This window comes from Suillus discolor (genome assembly GCF_016758755.1).
Source record: "Suillus discolor strain FC423 chromosome Unknown F5147scaffold_81, whole genome shotgun sequence".
NCBI lineage: Eukaryota > Fungi > Basidiomycota > Agaricomycetes > Boletales > Suillaceae > Suillus > Suillus discolor.
In genome coordinates, this window is record NW_024541328.1 from 174,402 (window position 1) to 194,468 (window position 20,067).

At 46.3% G+C, this 20,067-nt stretch overlaps 7 protein-coding genes across 7 annotated transcripts; 5 read left to right on the forward strand and 2 right to left on the reverse strand.

Annotated features, from left to right (window-relative positions):
• Positions 1 to 2,553: 2,553 nt before the first annotated feature.
• Positions 2,554 to 3,396, reverse strand: F5147DRAFT_747867 (kinase-like domain-containing protein; the record flags this gene model as incomplete). Its single annotated transcript, XM_041439988.1, has 3 exons — positions 2,554 to 3,039; positions 3,106 to 3,145; positions 3,182 to 3,396. The coding sequence occupies 3 exons, from the start codon at positions 3,394 to 3,396 to the stop codon at positions 2,554 to 2,556; spliced, it is 741 nt and encodes a 246-aa protein (XP_041287415.1).
• Positions 3,397 to 7,758: 4,362 nt separating this feature from the next.
• On the forward strand, positions 7,759 to 9,602 carry F5147DRAFT_763943 (uncharacterized protein; the record flags this gene model as incomplete). Its single annotated transcript, XM_041440673.1, has 9 exons — positions 7,759 to 7,812; positions 7,994 to 8,054; positions 8,173 to 8,229; positions 8,361 to 8,511; positions 8,600 to 8,670; positions 8,875 to 9,109; positions 9,154 to 9,209; positions 9,266 to 9,320; positions 9,374 to 9,602. Coding segments are annotated over 9 exons (741 nt in total). The 3' UTR covers positions 9,375 to 9,602.
• A 674-nt stretch (positions 9,603 to 10,276) lies between these two features.
• Positions 10,277 to 11,712, reverse strand: F5147DRAFT_720293 (uncharacterized protein). Its single transcript, XM_041438809.1, has 5 exons — positions 11,507 to 11,712; positions 11,357 to 11,442; positions 11,218 to 11,304; positions 10,785 to 11,162; positions 10,277 to 10,729 (listed from the first exon to the last, which is right to left on the reverse strand). The coding sequence occupies exons 3-5, from the start codon at positions 11,233 to 11,235 to the stop codon at positions 10,361 to 10,363; spliced, it is 765 nt and encodes a 254-aa protein (XP_041287417.1). The 5' UTR covers positions 11,236 to 11,304; positions 11,357 to 11,442; positions 11,507 to 11,712; the 3' UTR covers positions 10,277 to 10,360.
• Positions 11,713 to 12,740: 1,028 nt separating this feature from the next.
• On the forward strand, positions 12,741 to 13,335 carry F5147DRAFT_720298 (uncharacterized protein). The gene is made up of 2 exons (XM_041438810.1): positions 12,741 to 12,870; positions 12,929 to 13,335. The coding sequence occupies exon 2, from the start codon at positions 12,934 to 12,936 to the stop codon at positions 13,144 to 13,146; it is 213 nt and encodes a 70-aa protein (XP_041287418.1). The 5' UTR covers positions 12,741 to 12,870; positions 12,929 to 12,933; the 3' UTR covers positions 13,147 to 13,335.
• Positions 13,336 to 14,911: 1,576 nt separating this feature from the next.
• F5147DRAFT_418899 (uncharacterized protein) lies at positions 14,912 to 15,403 on the forward strand. Its single transcript, XM_041429728.1, has 2 exons — positions 14,912 to 15,012; positions 15,070 to 15,403. The coding sequence occupies exon 2, from the start codon at positions 15,075 to 15,077 to the stop codon at positions 15,369 to 15,371; it is 297 nt and encodes a 98-aa protein (XP_041287419.1). The 5' UTR covers positions 14,912 to 15,012; positions 15,070 to 15,074; the 3' UTR covers positions 15,372 to 15,403.
• Positions 15,404 to 16,077: 674 nt separating this feature from the next.
• F5147DRAFT_720308 (uncharacterized protein) lies at positions 16,078 to 16,531 on the forward strand. The gene has a single exon (XM_041438811.1). It carries the CDS (start codon positions 16,162 to 16,164, stop codon positions 16,375 to 16,377), a length of 216 nt encoding a protein of 71 aa, XP_041287420.1. The 5' UTR covers positions 16,078 to 16,161; the 3' UTR covers positions 16,378 to 16,531.
• A 2,172-nt stretch (positions 16,532 to 18,703) lies between these two features.
• On the forward strand, positions 18,704 to 19,864 carry F5147DRAFT_840405 (uncharacterized protein; the record flags this gene model as incomplete). Its single annotated transcript, XM_041444289.1, has 5 exons — positions 18,704 to 18,769; positions 18,809 to 18,886; positions 19,415 to 19,443; positions 19,521 to 19,558; positions 19,616 to 19,864. 5 exons carry the CDS (start codon positions 18,704 to 18,706, stop codon positions 19,825 to 19,827), a joined length of 423 nt encoding a protein of 140 aa, XP_041287421.1. The 3' UTR covers positions 19,828 to 19,864.
• Positions 19,865 to 20,067: the final 203 nt, after the last annotated feature.

A 20,067-nucleotide genomic window follows, 5' to 3' on the forward strand; every position in this document is an offset into this window, starting at 1 on the left:
ATAACATAAATAGGTCTTCTAGACCTATGTCGTCATGTCCATGTCACGTGCGGTCCAGACCGCTTATCTAAGCCGGCAGTTGCCGCTTATCGTCTCTCATCTATCATCATCTATGGAGCTGGTGAGACTCCGGTGTCGTCTATCGTCTATAGCCGTGTGGGTGGCAGAGGGCTGTCTGCTGGCGGGGGACTCGTGCCATGTTACTGTAACATATCAAAAGGATCATCATCCTCCGTTGGTAGTAACAGTGGTACTTCCTCGGGGATTTCCTCGATCGAGGCCGAGAACTTGGATGGTTGTTTCTTTAGTTTGGAGTTCGTCCATTTTCTTTGTTCTGGAGGGGTGCTAAGTTTTCGAATTCTTTCCGAGATTTCGATGGACTTTGGGGTACAAGGGAGTGAGAGAGTTCGTTCCGCCCAGTTGATAGAAGGATTCATCTTTTGGAGCCACGGGATCCCCAAGAGGATCTGGTCACGTTTTCCTAAATTGGTAATGTTGAATTTTCCTATCATGGTTCTTTCATCAATCTTGACGATAAGGGTGCAGTACCGGTCTACGGGTCCACTGCTGAAATAGCTTCCGTCTGCGGTCCGGATATTGAATGGTTTTTTTAATTTTCGGGTTTTTATTCCGAGCTTTTTTACAAAGCTTTCGGAGATATAGGTTCCAGAAGCGCCTGAATCGATTACTGCGTTTGTTTCGACATTTTCCTGTTTCCGAGATATGAGAGTAATGGGAATGCGAAATTCCTTTTTATCATTCACAACTCGTATCAAACGTACAGGTTCTATTGGAGATTCCACCGTCGATATGTTTCTCCGTTTCAAAAATCCTCTTGAATGCGCCTAGTTTCTTCCTCATCTTCTTCTACTTTGCGGACAAAAGGAGGTCCCTTCTTCTTCTGCGGGCATTCCCGAGCACGGTGTCCGATCTGGTGGCATGTGAAGCATTTTCCAACACGCATGTGTTCTTGGCGACTTTCATCCGTGAGTCGATCAATTACCATAGCATCGCGGTCCCTCGTGGGTACAAATCTTTGGTCCCCAAATCTTTTCTTCTTCTGTTGGACAGGGAAGCGGGACCTAATGGACTGTAATTGCGTGTGGCAATTGTCGATGTCGACTACTGCGGCGATGTAATCGTCAAAGTTCTTTGGGACGTTTCCTGCATTAAACATTTTGATAAGGATTCCTATATTGAGTCCTTGCTGGAAGTGAAAGATTTTGGCCGTTTCTTCCTTGACTTTTGCTTGAGCGATCAGCCTTTGATAGTCGGCGATATAAGTCTGGAGATCTCCGGTTTGTTTGAGAGCTCCTAGCTTGGTCATTGCTGTTCCGGAAGGATCGATTGCGGAGAATGCTTTGTTAAAAGCTTCTAGGAAATCTTTCATGTTGCCATATCCTTTTTTCTGTCCGGAAGTGTCAACATGTTGAGCATCTTCTAGAAATTCTTCTTTCCATAATCTGGCGTTTCCTTCGTTCATAAACGATGTGATGAAGATGATGCGATGTTTGTCTTCTTTGTAGAGTTTGTCGTTGATATCCATGTAGGCGTTACAGGATAGGAGGAATGATCTAGACAGGTCCCTATCTCCATTGAATATGGGAGGGTGGTTTATTTTATATTCGAATTCTTTGCCGCCGGTGGTTGATGTTGACATATTGAGCGACGGTACTGGAGTACCAAGGTTCAGGGCCTGTAGTTTCGGGGTGAGTGATGTCAGGTCTGCTGTTCGTGCTGGCTGTCTTGCTCAGCGGTTCTTTTCTTTGTTCTGGTGGTATCGGACACACACAGATGTGTGGTGTCTTTCGACTTGAATCTTTTGTTACGAACTAGGATAGTTCTAACAACGACAACTCAACAGAGTTTTCGGTCGTTGAGATTCTCAGTCTCTCAGACAAGAGAGAGTTCGGTGGACTTAGTTAAAGGAGTGCTTCAACTAAGAATCAAGGTTCGGGACAACTTAAGATTGGAGGTCTTAAGCGAAGGATATTCCAGGTAAAACCTAGTAAGATTCAAGTAAGGAATACAAGCGTAATACATGTGCTTAAATAGATCCATATGTGCGCACAGACCAAGTCATCGTGAGATAATAAGTACAAGACCAAAAAGGGAAGGCATATTGTGTGAAGTTGTGAAAGTATACAACGATAAGAAATAGTGGTTGTAACAATCTGAGTATACTGCAAATTGTATAGTGCACCTTAGTACTTGAAATCCGATTATACTTCACTATTCTACCATCGCTCGCACATCTGCTATACTTGAACACTCTCCCCCATCGCTCAAAAGCACGCTTCCGCATACGCGCGCGTCCCTCGCATCTTTTGCTCGCGCGCGCCCTTTGCGTGCCTTCGCATCGCTTACTCGCACCTACGCGCACGTTATCTTCTCGCGCCTTCGCGCGCCTGTTACCACCTGTCTAGTTGACGAAGACTCCCTCCATTACATTAAAGAGGAACTTCTCTCAGTAGCTGTCCTTTGGGTCGAGTCGTATTCTCGTATCCTGGTCTTACTGTAGAACCCCCATTAGCTTTAGCATTTCACCTATAGTCAAGATTCCTCACCTTCACTGTGTAGTAGTGAACGAAGATGATCGTAATCAGAATCTTCAGTGAATGCGAGAGAGCAGGTGTAAATAAGAATGTTTGCGAATTCGACGGGGATGTCATGGCATATTTCTGCAATGGTAGCGTGTGCTTTGTGCTCGAGTATGGTAGAGCTGGATAATTTCTCATCATCACTGGCTAACCATGGAAGGGAGCCACGCAAAAAATAGATTAGCATGTAAGTGAGCGACTCAAGATTGTCATGGCGACCTGGCTCAACTCCTAGGTGATTGTTGATTGAGGCGAATGCGGGAGTACCAGAGAGACTTCGACCATGGCGAAATGGTACATGGTCACTGGTCTTAGTGTTCCAGTATGTCTTCGTGATTCCAAAATCAATGATATAGGCGGTGTGCCTCGAATTTCCGAGACCCACCAAGATGTTCTGCGGTTTAATGTCGCCATGAACATAATTGTGTGAGTGAACATACTCAAGACGCGAGAGCTGGGAAAGTCAGTCAACCTATCTGCAAAGACCTCGGACCAAATGACTGACCAACTGGACTCCAAGATTGACAACATTGAGAAGGCTGAATCTTCAATTGTTCGCAAGGAAGAGTTGGTGGAGTGACGGTCCAAGGAGTTCAAGGACCAGAACATGATGCATTGACTCTCTACCAAACCAGAAGGTGCGTGGGATGCCAACTCCGCCTTCAAGTTGTTTCAAAATATAGTATTCACGCTCGACAGAAGATGAGTGGTTGACAACGGTTTCGAGTTTGAGGGCAACGTGATCATCATTGATGATATTCCGCGCAGAATATACGACAGCTAAGTTGTACAACATAAGTGAATCTGAACCAGAACAATAAATTTGACTACATGCCATACAAGCCAGATCCTAAGACATCTCCCAGCCTAAATCTCCCATCCACTCGAACCGGGACCTTATGCATGGTAACTTACAGTGGATCCAACCAAATAGTGGGGATATGTTGGAGAATGAGTTCACGACACAAGTGACGCAACAAACGCAACCCCCTCCAGCTGGCTTGAGGCCAGCTCAAGCCGTTCTTCCCACATTCTTGGCTTGTTGCAATTTGCGCCGGTTCAGGTGCCTTGTGGACCAGACCGAGTTGTACATGAGTAACTTGGTTCATTGGAATCGCCGAACTGCTGTGAAATTGGTAAGAGCCGAGCCCGGACTGGCCATAGCCGAGCCGCAACACTACTACTTGTTGGTGTCGGTCTTTTTTCTCAACATTTTTTTTGCAATTTGGTAATATGGTAATGTTGTTGGTACTAGTGGGGCGATAGGCGGGGAACTCAGCGCCCCACTAGTACATATCTTGTGACATATTTCCAAATTGGTTTTGAATTTGTTGTCTTAGTATATAATGATACAATTATAACTTTGATTTCGGGTGAATTACTGAGGCAGATTTTACGCCTGATATGTGATTCGTTCCTGAATCTTCCCTCAAATATATCACATGTAATATGCACAACCAGTTGCAACATCTGAGGCAATTTCACAGCCGTCTACACATTTGGCAAATTAAGTCAATCTGCGACATATCCAGATTCTTGGACCAATTTTCCTTATGCCTAGCTAACATAGTTTGAATTTAGTTCATACAATTGATCCTTATGCACGCTCATGGTTTTATTATAAAATTGTCCGCTATCTGCACAATAAAGAAATGATTCAACAGAGGTACAATTTTTCTCAGGATATGGATTGCATCTGCCAATAGCACTTTGTTGGCTTCGTCTCAGGTGTGACCACTATCCCTGCGCTCCGCTCAAAAACAGCCATGCTCCAAGAACTCTCAGCAGTGGCCAATATTGGATCGTGCAAATTTTCTACATCAATCATCCTTCCTGTGATTACTACGACCCACTGCCAGTGGCTTAATTTGACTTGGATTTGACTATCACCAGCTTGGTGCGCCTTGCCAAGGAGATAGATTTCATTGTGACAACTGCATGTCTTCTCGGTATCAAACTTTCTCCGAATATAGTCTCACCACTAACGAGAACAAGTACCGATCTCCTTGATGCTAGCTGACATATCGTTCCAACAATGGTTGAAAAGGCCTCAGACTAACGCCTCCTGTTGCAGTGAGTAACCCTCTAGCGCCACACTATGCGCATTTCACAGAACGACATATAACAACACTTCTAAAACTTTTTCATAGCGACTTCACGCACATTGCACAATCAGACTTTTGTCGTGTGTGGTTTTCCTAGCTCGGGTGCATCACAGTCTGATGCATAGTTATACCAGACACCATGAGGCTCGTTCAAATCGTTTACCTCACAATCCTTGCGGCTTCCAGTGTCACTGCCAGTCCCACTGTGGTGGAGGCAGCAGCTCGTGCTCAAGCAACCTTACAGTGTCCAGGCCTGTGCTTCTCTCAACCGCCTTCGAACTGCGACCCAAGGACGACGCCTCACTCTTTGAGCTCTACCTGCTGGATGTGCTGTAGTAGCTAGAGCGCAATAAGTCGAACCTCGGTCATTTTTGCTCAATACAAGTAAAATGTGTGTAATACCATTTTCCAAAATGATCGAGTACTTAGCACAGGCAACACTCCTTAGTGAAGCACAAACAGAGATGCAACGTTGACGCTCTTCTGACCTGCGTCCCTGACAAGCTCTGACAGGTTCAAGGCGTTGTTTGAACACCATCCCTACGCTCCGCTCACAGATGGCCGATAGCCGTGCATTGAGTCAAGGTCATGATACGTAAGTCCAAAGCAAAACAATACTGTCGAGCCAAATTGACACGGTCGTGACGAGACAGTGCTCGGTCAATATTCTCCGCGTCAATATTGGTGCATCACGTCGTGCCAAAAATATTAGGATTTACTTCTGACCCGCGTGGCTCTCACAGCCAAATAAAGGTGTTGGTCGACCACATCCCTGCAGATCCCTGCACTCCACTTGGCAGAAACGACGATGTCAAGGCTCCAAGAACGCTCAGTGGTAACCAATATTGGATCTTACGCAAATATTCGTCAATTTACCCTTTCCGTGGTCGCTGCAACATACTGTAACCCGCTGGCTTAATTTGACTTGAATTTGACTTGGTGCGTCTTGCGTCACTGCGTGCGAATTACCAAGGAGATGGATTTCATTATCGCAGTGCATCAGCTTGGTATAAAACCTTCTCCGAATATACTCTCAGCACTAACGAAACCAAGTATAAAATCAACACGATTGAGTTTAAACGCCCCAGAGACGAATATCTCCTGTTGCAGTGAGTAGCACTCTTACGCCATACTATAATGCGTATTTCATTGTGCAACATATAATAGCTCTTCTAATATTTTATCATAGTAACACCGTGCACAACGCACACTCAAACTTTCTATCAGTGTGTAGTTTTCTTAGTGTGGTTGCGACACTGGCCAAGACCGTCGTCCGCTCAACCGTTACACCAAAAGCCAGTGATACTGAAAGCTTATGTTTCAGTATCGCAGACAGTATATATGTAGATTACAAGAAGTGCAGCCTAATGTATACATCCACGTGCATATATTTATCTGTCCGTGCGCTAACATTCTCTTTCAGACAAGTGCAGCTAAAAATTCTCGCCTCGCTGATGTATGTGACCAACCATTCACCCACACTGCTCTACTCAATGCCGTTGTAACAGTCCGATCCAACGTCGGGCCCTTGCCTGCTCGTATAGCCTTTTCTTTCAGCCTAATGCGTTTTAGCTGGGCTGTTTCGCAAATAGTTTTCCCTCCGACCGGCTTACGTGACGTCGTGACATTCAACAGATGTCAAGGACTGACGCTCCAGAAAGCCGTGCTTGACCTCCGCACAGATTCCTTAGGTTCACAATGAGGAGAAAACAATGCGACGTAAAAAAATCAGTCACAAGTATTACATTCAAAGTTTATCTATCTTAAAATCTCCATTTCTCCAGCAGCAGTAACATTTGTTCAGAAACAAGCATTTCCGCAACGAACTACTTACACGTTGGTGCCATTAATCACACGGTACCAATGGGAAAACAGAAAAATGACTCACTGTAGCTCATTCAACGCTTTCACACATAAGTACGTAGTAAGGCTACCACGCCGGTGAGTCAACAAATTTTGGATGGAACTACTCATCCTCACCTCATCAAACTTCAGGTCCACTACTGGCACGCATTGATAGGGATGACAGCAATCTGCCTGTGTGTTGCAATCGCCGCCGATTGAATGGCATTCACTGTCAGCACTGACAGTCATAGACACTGTCAAAGCAGCAACAACGGCGAGGACAACTCGGAAGGAGATATGCATTATTGTTGAGATATGATATGGAATCTCAAAAATGAATTGGTAGGAAGACGGGGTGCGTTTATGTCCTAACACTATTCTGCGCAGAACTTATAACAGAGCAGATAACATCTGCCATGGCAGCAAATTGCTGATGGAAATTTGTGGAGTAAGCACGTTGCCTAGCGCATCAAAGTACTTAAATGTTGTGCGGGGATCAACCACACTGCACTAATGGGGAAGCAGAAACACGACTCGCTGTATAATTGACACAGTCGTGACGAGTCAGTACTTGGTCAAAGTTTTCCGTGTCAATAATGGCACGTCCCATGTGCATCACGCCGTGCTAAAATATTAGGATTTACTTCTGGCCCGCGCGGCCAAATAAAGGTGTTACTCGACCACATCCCTGTAGATACCTGTGCACCGCTCAGAAACGACGATGTCAAGGCTCCAAGAACGCTTAGTGGTGACCAATATTGGACCTTTTGCAAAAACTCGTCAGTTTACCACCAATGGTCCTTCCCGTGGTCACTGCAACATACTGTACAGTAACCGCTTGAATTTCACTTTTACCAACTTGGTGTCTTGCGCCACTGCGTGCGAATTATCAGGGAGATGGATTTCATTATCGGAGTGTGCATCAGCTGGGTATAAAACTTTCTCCGAGTATAGTCCCAGCACTAACGAGAACAAGTATAAAATCAACGCGGTTGAGTTTAAAAGGCCTCAGACGAACACCTCCTGTTGCAGTGAGTAGCATTCTACGCCACATTAATGCATATTTCGTTGAGCAACATATAATAGCTCTTCTGAGATTTTGTCACAGCAACGCCGCGCACAACGCACAATCAAAATTTCTGTCGGTGTGTGGTTTCCCTAGATTCGTCGGTCGCATCGCAGACTGAAGCATAGTTATATTAGATACCATGAAGCTCGTTCAGATCGCTTACCTCGTACTCCTTGCAGCTTCCAGTGTCACAGTTAGTAGTGCCAGTAAGGTGGTGACAGCACCTTCTGCTCAACCAACTCTACGCTGCGTAGACGAGTGCTCCACTCAACCGCCTTCGTGCCAGTCAGGGACGTCGCCTTACCAGACAGGCCCTACGTGCTGGCAGTGCTGCTCGCAGCTCAATTGAAAATGACTTTTGAACTGTTCGACAGGAACGGTACCTTATCATTTGGGTCCCTGCGTACTGGCTGAGTTGCATCCACATCGCAAAAAGTCAGTCGAACTCAATAATTCAGATCCAGACACGGCGGATAAAATGAGGCGCGGGAGTTTCTTTTCGACAATTCAATTGAAGGTACCAAGGCGCTGGTTAACATGATAATCCATATAGGACAGAGCAAAGCATGTATACAGATTATTGTGGAATACAGCAGGCCGAAGGTGATAAGTAAGCTCCTCAATAATACCTGAGGTTGGCCCTCGAGGCTCGTATAGGTACTTCGGGCAAGTAATGCCTGGGATGAGTACGGGATCTCCATACTGCAGGATAATAATTAAGATGGAACAGCAGAAATATAGAGTTGGGATGGGAACTCAAGCATGAAAGTTTTGACTCGTGTCAATGGAGGCAAGTCAAGGAGACGTTGCACAGGCTCGATGGGTTGGAGCTTCCCAGTGATCGAATCATATTCGACACTACCACTTGGAAAGCACCAGCCAACCCGCATAGGTCTGTGGGTGGGTGGGGCAGTATACAGGTTGGGGATTATAGACAAGTGACGATGTTAGCAGGAAGATGAATCTGGAATATACAGTAGGCCGATCACTGCGGTAAACGAAGTTGGTCATCGTCATTATGGGCTTTGGCCCATATTTATTGTGGTAGAACGTGCGTATCGAGAAATGAGCCAAGTCATTATACACATAAGCCTGAAGGAAAAGAAAGGAAAATAGTACTGTTTGACGTCTGTGTTATGTAATTCGGCACGTGGCACATGTACGTCACGCTGCGTAGCCTTCTGATTCACGTGGCTGCCAACTTGGACGAGCTCTGACAACTTAAAGTTTAAGTTAAAGCTGTTACTTGACTCAGACCAGGATCCTTACGCTCCACTCAGAAATGGCCATGTTGAGGCTCCAAGAACGTTCAGCGCTCAACAGATTTCATCTTGTGCAAACACTAATTTGCTGACAATCCTTCCTGCTGGATCACTACAACCCGCTGGCTCGGTTCAACTTGGATTTGGCTACCAGCAACTTGACACGTCTCAGGCTTGCATGCGTATTACCGATGAGATGGATTTAGTTAACAGAGCTGCATTATCTTGGTAATTTTTTTTCCGAGTACAGTTTTATTGCTCACGAGAACAAGTATAAAATCAACGTGGTTGGGTTGGAAAGGCCTCAGAGACGAACGCTCCTGTTGTAGTGAGTAGCCCTCTTGCGCCACACTATGCACACTTTATTGAACCGATATGTTTTAGCTCTTCTACGACTTTTTCATAGCAACGTCACGCACATTACAGTCAGACTTTGTTAGTATGTGGTTTGCTCACACGTTCGCATCATGGGCTGACGCATAGTCATACCAGATACCATGAAGCTCGTTCAAATCGTTTACCTCACAATCCTTGCCGCTTCCAGTGTCGCTGCTGTTGTCACTGGGGTAAGTAGAGCAAGAGCCCCTCAGAGTATAACCTGCGACGGCCCGTGCGCCTCCTCTTCAGAATCTTTGGGGTGCGAGCAATATGTAGGGACATTGCCTTACCTTGTGGGCCCCGGGTGCTGGTCGTGCTGTACCTAACTTAGTTGACCCTGTCGGTCATTTTTGCTCTCAATACAAGCAACATGTGTCATGTACCGTTCTCCAAAAATATTGAGTACTTAACATCGATAAGATCCCTCTGTGAAGCGCAAACAGAGATGCACCGCTAGCTCTCTTTTGACCCACATCCCCAACAACCTCCGAAGACTTGAGTGCATCGCTTGACCACTGTCCCTCTGCTCTGCTCAGAGATGGCCGACGGCTGTGCTTTGATTCAAAACCATGGTCCACGTAGCTGGCGTCGGTATCATTCAACGTAATCGTCGAGTCGTAAAAGCTGTAACTCAACACTTATCATCCAAGTCAGCAACTCCACTAAATTGCCACGAATATTCCTCATGCTAGTATGGGATACACAATGAGCTCAAGCGTGAAAAGACTAGCCGCCTGCGGGTAAGTTGGTCAAGAGAGATGGCGCATAAAGAAGCAGAAAGTGGCTAGTTTACAGTTACACAAAAATTGACACTCTTCGAAAGACGAGGCCTCAATTTTTGTAACCGTTGTTACTGCCGGATCGTCGGGCTAGACTTGTGAGATAGCGTTTAACAGCCCTTGAAGCTTGATTACGGACATTTTGTTTCACAATCGTAATGCCGTTGTCCGATGACTGGGGTCGTTGTAGCAGACTCTTGTTTAATTCAAGTTTTTATGTGAAAAAGAATGAAAACAAAACAGACTAAGGAAAGTAAGAAACACACTATCCTTCGCTCGTTACAATTAACATAATCGAGCTTGATGCATTACACGAGTCTTACTACGAGGGAACAAGATTGATGATATCCTGAAAGGCATAAAATAAAAGATATAAGTGCAGAATCGCCAGAAGCGAAGATGAATTAGTTGCGCATATGCTGCAACGCTCGTTGTATTCATGACCACTGGCATGTGACGGGGTTACACAGCAGAGAAACAGCACAACCCGGACCCATTGGCTGAGTAGTGAGTGTGCAGCTGCTGTACCTGCTGTGGCATGGCTAGCATCTGGAGTAGGAGGTGTCACAAATATTGAGGCATCGGCAGGCTGATTGTGCGATGACGACGCCTGGGCTTGGCCATGCGATTGGGTTTGCTCATATGCTCGTTTTGCTTTCATGAAATTTGGCCCCCGAGCGACAACCAAAGACTGAACAGACATCATTAAACCACAGCGGTGATAAAGGCACTCAGGAGAGGCATACCTGCTTGTCCCGTACCGCAGCCACTTCGACAACACGAGGACTGCTTGTGTGTTGCGGGAGTTCGACCATCTCGTTAGTGCGGGGTTGCCATTGAGAGTGGAAGAATGAGGACAGCTGGCTGATGAATGCATCTGGACGCGGACTGAAAGGCGTTGTGGGATGAGGTTCGGCTTCTTCGTTAGTGCTGAGTCGAGATTGAGGTAAAAGTGAGGAAAGGCGAGCTAGGAGCGCATGCGGATTCAACCGTAAAGGTGTGGAGGGTTGCTGGAGTCCGTCTGGTGCATCATTTTGGGGTCGAAAGCGGTGGAGGAGCGAGGAAAGGCGAGCGAAAAGTGCATTTACAGAGGAATGGGGGTGTGCACCACCCACTGGGGAGGACTGAGAGCACATATGTCTTGATGAGAACTAAACCATTGAAATACTGATCACGCACACCAATATCAACTTTCATGCTGGCAAAAAATGCTGATGAAAACTCATCGACATCGCCAAACTGGTCAGGACAATGCGTAGCATCAGCCTGGAATGTTACTGTTACAATGGATGAGAAGGATGCGAAACACGGTACGTACTTTCGAAAACGACTTGCCATCGAGCGAAGAGCGAGGTGTGTGCTGAATTTCTGAACCGTATTGAGATGTGTTGTCTTCTAGTCTGTCTTTTGGTGCCCAACAGCATACATTGTTAGTGTGAGAGAGAGCAGATGATTTTTTGCCACTCACAATATTTGTACCCATGAGAAGTAAGTCTTCAAGGCCAGCTTCTTTGAGGACGGCATGAACGTTCCATGTGTACGCATTTTTATTGTCGCAAGCAACGACTAGCGACTTTCCATCAGGGGAAATTGCTGCAGAGCGCAAATGATTTTGGTGGTGGAGGGGTGGTTCGACTGAGAGTTTGGTATCGAGATTCCATAGACGCACTGTTTTACCCCAATATGATGCACTTAATGCAAGAAGGCGGTTGTTCCGAGACAAGGAGATAGCGGAGACAAGGTGGGTGTAATTAAGGATGGCGATCTGCTGCCAAGTGGCAGTGTCGAATATCTTAATTGGAACGCGCTCGAGCTTCTGTCCGGAGTCAGTTCCATTTTTTTCTTCATTTGTTTTTAGCGAACGAGTGTATATTGCTGTGGGGAACAAAAAGTAAAATGATATATTGGACTGCAGGTATGTTGTTCGGCGCTCATTTCGACAATGCGAGCGCGGGGATGCTAATACTTGTCTCCAGTACCTCATCAATGTATCATACGTCATGGCACGTCTACGATGTCTCGGATGCCAGCCCATTAAGCAGAACAGTAGTATAACCATGCAGCGGCCGTGTTTTTCGAGAGGACCGACGGAGACCTGAGGTCGGATCAGTATAGAAATGAGATTGGCGAGCTGGTGTGGTGAGTGTCCGCATGCTAGATGAGGGTCCCATTATACTGATTGAAGGAAGGGGTGTGTAGCGCATTATAATCTGTGTTTGGAGGAGGCCGCGCTTGTTCATGAAGCATGGGCACTTGCTCGAACACATCCGGCACTCCCGGATATGTGTTTTTGGTGGGGAATCTCCACAGGAATCCATCATCCATGACTGTTGGCATTGGACATCGAGCCCTTCGAGTGCATCATTCAATGTGCCGCCTCGGCATATTCTAATCTCAGCGCACACCGCTGTACTTCAGAAATAAAATAAAATGGTCGACCGTTAATTTGCCAAAAATTATCCTTCCCGCGATCACTGCAACATATTACTGTAACCCGCTGGCTCAATTTCACTTGCATCTGACTTTTACCAACTCGGTGCTTCTTGCGTTACTGCGTGCGGATTACCAAGGAGATGGATTTTATTATCGGAGTGTGCATCAGCTTGCATATTTTGGCTTGAAACTTTCTCCGAGTATAGTCCCAGCACTAACGAGAACAAGTATAAAATCAACGCGGTTGAGTTTAAAAGGCCTCAGAGACGAACACCTCCTGCTGCAGTGAGTCGCACTCTACGCCACATTAATGCATATTTCGTTGAGCAACATATAATAGCTCTTCCAAGATTTTGTCACAGCAACGCCGCGCACAACGCACAATCAAAATTTCTGTCGGTGTGTGGTTTCCCTAGGTTCGTCGGTTGCATCGCAGACTAAAGCATAGTTATACTAGATACCATGAAGCTCGTCCAGATCGCTTACCTCGTACTCCTTGCAGCTTCCGGTGTCACAGCTAATAGTGCCAGTACGGTGATGACAGCACCTTTTTCTCAATCATCTCTATCCTGCATAAACGCTTGCTCCACTCAACCGCCTTCGTGCCAGTCAGGGTCAGGGGTGCCTTACCAGATAGGCCCTACGTGCTGGCAGTGCTGCTCGCAGCTCAATTGAAAATGACTTTTGAACTGCTCGACAGGAACGGTGCCTTATCATTTGGGTCCCTACGTGCTAGCTGAGTTGTATCTAAGCAAAAAGTTAGTCGAACTGGGTCATTTTTACTCTCAAATCAGAGTTCTCTCAATACAAGCAAAATGTACGTCATATACCGTTTTCCAAAAAGATTGAGTACGAGTCAAGGACATGATGGAAGCTATGAGTGTCGTAGCACGGGCTCTCTGAAGCTGTAAACTTCACGGTACCTGCACAGAACATTGTCTTTAGGCATTTTTGTCCTGTCGTTATGACAGAAAGTTAAGACACCGCCATTGTATCATTGGCGAATGGCGAATTTGTCACTAGTTCACTGAGCACCCTAGCTGGGAAGGCGTTGTCCGTCGACTACCTACCCGCCCATGAGCGTGGAGTAAAGCTGGTGACAATAGAAGTCGAAGACGTGGCTCAACGAGATTGTTCTGGAACAACGTTTGACGCTGCACGCGTGACGAGGTACGTATATGGTCACGGTATCGATATCAAAATTGTAAAGTTGAGTTGTTCAATACTGTCTGAGTGGACATATTGATGCGGTTTGCATGTCCGATGGCAGTCGATAATTCAGATCCAGACACGGCGGATGAAATGAGGTGCGGGAGTTTTTTTTCGACAATATCGACTGAAGGTACCAAGGCGCTGGTTAACACGATAATCCATATAGGACAGAGCAAAGCGTGTATACGGATTATTGTGGAATACAGCAGGCCGAAGGTGATAAGTAAGCTCCTCAATAATACCTGAGGTTGGCCCTCGGTACTTCAGGCAAGTAATGCCTGGGATGAGTACGGGATCTCCATACTGCAGGATAATAATTAAGATGGAATCGCAGAAATATAGAGTTGGGATGGGAACTCAAGCCTGAAAATTTTGACTCGTGTCAATGGAGGCAAGTGTTGTAAGGAGACGTTGAACAGGCTCGATGGGTTGGATCTTCCCAGTGATCGAATCATATTCGACACTACTACTTGGAAAGCACCAGCCAACCCGCATAGGTCTGTGGGTGGGTGGGGCAGTATACAGGTGGGGATTATAGACAAGTGACGATGTTAGCAGGAAGATGAATCTGGATTATACAGTAGGCCGATCACCGTGGTAAATGAAGTTGGTCAGAGCCTTAGCCCATATTTCTTGTGGTAAGACGTGTATATCGAGAAATGAGCCGAGTCATTCAGCTCAATCTCTTACACACAATTTGACACAAGCCTGAAGGAAAAGAAAGCAAAATAGTACGTACTTCAAGCTTCTGGAATCTGGATACACGCTATTTTGGACTCCGACCCCGTCCACGTTATGTAATTTGTCACGTCATACACCGGCAAAATAGCCATCCGGCTGACTCGGACGAGTTCTGACGTGTTACTTGACCAGCATCCTTACCCCTCCACTCACAAATGGCCATGTTGAGGCTCTAAGAACGCTCAACTCAACAGTGGTCAATATTTCATCTTATTGCAAATACTAATTTGCTGAGTCCTGACAATTCTTGCTGCTGGATCACTACAACTCGCTGGCTCGGTTCAACTTGGATTTGGCTATCAGCAACTTGGCCCGTCTCAGGCTTGCATGCGTATTACCAAGGAGATGGGTTTAATTAACAGAGCTGCATATCTTCTCGGTATTTTTTTCTCCGAGTATAGCTTCACTGCTCACGAGAACAAGTATAAAACCAACGCGGTTGGGTTCAAATGGGCTCAGAAACGAACGCCTCTTGTTGCAGTGAGTAGCCCTCTTGCGCCACACTATGCACGTTTTATTGATCTGACATGCAATAGCTCTTCTAAGACTCTTATAGCAACGTCACGCACATTGCACAGTCAGACTTTTGTCAGTATGTGGTTTGCTCACACGTTCGCATCATAGGCTGATGCATAGTCATACCAGATACCATGAAGCTCGTTCAAATCGTTTACCTCACAATCCTTGCCGCTTCCAGTAGTCGCTGCCAGTGTCACTGGGGTAAACAGAGCCACGACCCCTCAGAGTATAACCTGCAGCGGCCATTGCGCTTCCTCTTCGACAAACATGGACTGCAAGCAATGGGCAGGGACATCGCCTTACCTTGTGGACGACGGATGCTGGGCGTGCTGTCACCTAAATTAGTTGAACCTCTCGGTCATTTTTGCTCTCAATACAAGCAATATGTGTGTTGTGTACCGTTCTCCAAAAATATTCAACATCGATAAGATCCCTCTGTGAAGCACAAACAGAGATGCACCGTTAGCTCTCTTTTGACCTACATCCCCAATAACCTCCGACGACTTGAGTGCATTGCTTGATCACTATTGGCCGACGGTCGTGCATTGATCCGAAGCCTATGGTTCACTTAGTGGAGCGTAGCTGGCGTCGGTATCGTTCATTATAATCGCACTTTTACAGGCAACTGGATAAGCCAATACTAGAACTACTCGGATACACACGCTCTGTGTTATGTGTATGTGCGTCAAATTCTCTTCCGACTCGCGTGGCTGACAACCTGTCTGCCAACTTAAAATTGTTGCTTGATCAGCGTCTCCATGGAGCCTCCAAAAACTGTTCAGCAGTGGCCAATATATGTTCTTATGCAAATACTGTTATTTTCTCATCATCCTTCTTGTTGTGCTGGCTCGGTTCAATTTGTATTTGACTATATAACTAACTTGGTGCACTCCAGGTAGCGTGCGGAGATGGATCTCATAAATAGATCTCTACATGTCTTATCGGTATAAAACTTTCTCCGAGTATAGTTTCAGCGCGAACGAGAACAAGTATAAAATCAACGCGGTTGAATTGAAAAGGCCTCAGAGACGAACGCCTCCTGTTGCGGTGAGTAGCCCTTTTACGTCACACTATACGCATTTCATTAAACCGACATGTAATAGCTCTTCTAAGACTTTTTCATAGCAACTTCCCGCACATTGTACAAACAGTCTTTTGTCGGTGTAGTTTCCTCACAAGGTCACACCATAGGCTGATGCATAATTATACCAGATATCAATGATAACCATGAAGCTCTTTCAAGTCATTTACATCATATTCCTTACTGCTTCCAGTGCTGCTGCCAGTGCCACTAGGGCGATGGCAGCATTGCCTCCTCAAATTACCTGCGCATTCCCATGCGTTTCCTCGAAAGAATCTTTGGACTGCATGTTAGGGACATCGCCTTTATTTACGCAGGATGGGTGCTGGCAGTGCTGTGGCAAAATAGGTTGAATCTCTCTGTCATTTTTGCTCTCGATACATCTAACATGTATATCATGTACCCTTTTTCAAAAATATTGAATACTTAACAGACAAGATTCCTCGGTGAAGCACAAACAGAGATGGACAGCAAGCTCCCTGACCCGCGTCCTTGATGAATTGAATGGTCGCTTGGCCACTATCTCTGCGCTCTGCTCAGAGGTGGCTGACGGAGTCACGGTTCGCGTACCTGGCGTCGGTATCATTCATAATTGTACTCGCACAAGCAACTTAAGAATGATTTACCCCGTATCTAATTCTATTTATTCAAGGTATACTCGTTTTCCAGGGCGTCGGGCATCTTTGACCTCCCTCCCCTAGGATCTACTTGGCAAGTTGAGTTCATGCTCCACTGATTCATAAATATATCTGTTTGAATGCTGATTGCATGCTGAGCTCGTTATTCTCCCACTTGACTTTCGCTCTACTGTTTGCTTGGTGTTTCTACTTTTTCCCTCGCTGCATAGGTCCCAGGATGTATTGATCTGCACAGCAGACAGCGCCGCTACAATTAATCACCTACTCAAGACTATAAATTTCCAAAGACCGATATGTACAATCCAGCCCTGGCCAGCTGCTGAGTTCAGCGTTTAAGCACGGTAGGTCTATGTCATCTGATGCCAACCAAGCACGAGAGCAAATCCAAGGCAGCACAGATCTCTGGGTCAGATGACGAGCCTGGACCTTAAACCCATTACAAGCGCCAGGCCGCCGTTTCGCATCAGGAACGTCATCACTACACATATCGGCGAGAAAGAACCATCGCTCTCGCCTCTGGAAGCGCTCGTTTGTACTTTGCTTTTGCTTTGCTACCCGTCGCTCTCGTTCCGAATCTCACCGCACGCACGTACCAGCCACGTCATCTGCCCTCATCCATGCCCGGAATACTTGGATGGATTGCAGTCCACGTAAGTACATGCAGATAAAGTCAAGCCACAGCTCAAGAGAATAGGTTCTAGCCATACTACTAGTGTCAGTAGGCTACTGCTGGATAGAAAGTCGTTGGCATCGGTTGTATGGGTATATGCATCGCCGAGACTTGGGAGTGAAGCATAAGGAAACAGCGTGTCAAATAGGACAGCGCATGGTGGGAGAATCATCGTGCTCTCTTTTGAAGGGTGCGGCTACGTGTGAGTCGTAAAAGCTGTAACTGTGCTTATCGTCCAAGTCAGGGAATCCATGTGTCCACTAAATCGCCGCGTATATTTCTCATGGTGGTATAACTTAGATAAGAAGTTATCGGCAACGCCCGAAAAAGTGGCAATTGGTTCTCTTCTCCCGCTGGTTTCCTACTGTCAAGGTCGGCGCTTTCGCATGCTGGAATGCCATATGAATCTCCTTACACAGTTTGCTGCATGCGAGATGTCTTTCAAGTTGGATTGTCTCCCTGATTAGCATTTTACCGATTGTTGTTTATCCTGTCCAGGTAATTCGGACTGTTCCTAGAGGTGACACCAGTGAAATGCTGGAGATCTTTTACTTAGGTTTGCATGTTCACCTCGCTCTTGGACGATGATCTTCAAGCATAGGCTTTCATTCTGGAATCTGTGCTTTGGCGTCGCCTTGGGTTACTCGCAACACAATTGCGATGGCCGTTCAAATTAGTCGGATCCCGCTGCGCATGTATGTTCCCCCTCCCTCCCTGTTGTCGAAATTTTTGCATCATTTTCGTGCACCTTGACACAGTCCAGAGACAAACATCTCTTGTGTGGGTTGTACTGTCGCCCTGCTCCGAGTCTCGAATGCTATTTTCTGGCAGGTCTGGTGGTGGGGCCTTTGAGCACATGGGTGTACCGTTTAATTATGTTTCGTGACACTGATCCCCACTAGAGAATCACGAACTTTGTGCTAATATATCACGCGCGTTTTCGCCATCGTCCGCCATGGTGCACTCTTCCCGAGTTCCTTGTTTATAGTCATGGGTGAACACGAAACAGATCTTGGACTTTAACTTGAGACAGGAAATGGTCCCTTCCAGAGCGTGAGTATAGACCCAATTCTTAGATAACAGAATTTTCAGAGCGTAGACTTCCATTGACCTCCGAGTCCGAGTTACTTCGCTCTCTCATGATGCATCTTTCTAGATCCCACTTGCACGTTTGTTGGAACACGAGGCCTCTACTAGGCATACCACAAGGCCTTCGCGCTGAATTTCAGATTCTGTGTGTTATTCACCGATAGGGAGCACATGCATCTCTTAACGCCTTTATACTCCCCTCGCTCTTGATCGATTGTCATCCTGTATCAGCAGTTCTGTCTTTGGCCCATATTTCTTGTGGTAGGACTTGCGTATCGAGAAATGAGCCGAATCATCATACGCACAAGCCTGAAGGAAAAGAAAGCAACCTTTACATCGCTCTGGGAGGTAAGTCACGTGAGTTCTGCCCACTCACAACCAAACAAGTACCCCGAAAAACGCTGGGCCTCCAAGCAACCGCCAACGACGATCGTGATTCGACGACGACGAACGAAGAGCAGAGAAGTGCGTGTTCGGTGTCATTCGAATGTGTGCGCTGACGCAGACGTATCAACAACCCGTTGTTTTGGACTCCGACCGCGTCCAGTGTCCACGTTATGTAATTTGGCATGACTCGGACGTTACATCAGTAACGTAGTCAGCCAATATTACATCGTTTATCGTTTATCCCGCTGTGCCTTCTGATTCATGCACGTGGCTGACTCGGACAACTCCACTCAGAGTCAGAAATGGCCATGTTGAGGCTCTAAGAACGCTCAGCACTCAACAGTGGTCAATATTTCATCTTATGCAAATACTAATTTGCTGGCAATCCTTCCTGCTGGATCACCAGTAACTACAATCCGCTGGCTTGTTTCAACTTGGATTTGGCTATCAGCAACTTGACACGTCTCAGGCTTGCATGTGTATTTCCAAGGAGATGGATTTCTCAACAAAGCTGCATATCTTTTCGGTATAATTTTTTTCCAAGTCAATTTCATTGCTCACGAGAACAAGTATAAAACCAACGTAGTTGGGCTGAAAAGGCCTCAGACTCTCAGAGACGAACGCCTCCTGTTGCAGTGAGTAGCCCTCTTGCGCCACACTATGCACATTTATTGATCTGACATGCAATAGCTCTTCTAAGACTCTTTCATAGCAACGTCGTCGTCACATACATTGCACAGTCAGACTTTTGTCAGTATGTGGTTTGCTCACACATTCGCATCATAGGCTGATGCATAATTATACCAGATACCATGAAGCTCGTTCAAATTGTTTACTTCACAATCCTTGCCGCTTCCAGTGTCGCTGCCAGTGTCACTGGGGTAAACAGAGCCATCGCCCCTCAGAGTATAACCTGCAACGGCCAATGCGAATCCTCTTCAACAGATTTGGACTGCAAGCAATGGCCAGGGACATCGCCTTACCTTGTGGACGACGGGTGCTGGGCGTGCTGTACCTAAATTAGTTGAACCTCTCGGTCATTTTTGCTCTCAATACAAGCAACATGTGTGTTGTGTACTGTTCTCCAAAAATATTGTCCCTCTGAAGCACTAACAGAGATGCACCGTTAGCTCTCTTTTTACCTGCATCCCCAACAACCTCCGACGACTTGAGTGCGTCGCTTGACCACTATCCCTGCGCCCTGTTCAGAGATGACCGACGGTCGTGCATTGATCCAAAGCCATGGTTCGCGTAGTGGG

Excerpts from the sequence above, each read along its gene's own strand:
- F5147DRAFT_720308 (XM_041438811.1), top strand. The coding sequence starts at position 16,162 with ATGATAACCATGAAGCTCTTTCAAGTCATTTACATCATATTCCTTACT.
- F5147DRAFT_418899 (XM_041429728.1), top strand. The coding sequence starts at position 15,075 with ATGAAGCTCGTTCAAATCGTTTACCTCACAATCCTTGCCGCTTCCAGT.
- F5147DRAFT_720293 (XM_041438809.1), bottom strand. Across the intron at positions 10,730-10,784 it reads CTGCGGTACGGGACAAGCAG|TCTTTGGTTGTCGCTCGGGG; the intron begins GTATGCCTCTCC and ends ATGTCTGTTCAG.
- F5147DRAFT_720298 (XM_041438810.1), top strand. The coding sequence starts at position 12,934 with ATGAAGCTCGTCCAGATCGCTTACCTCGTACTCCTTGCAGCTTCCGGT.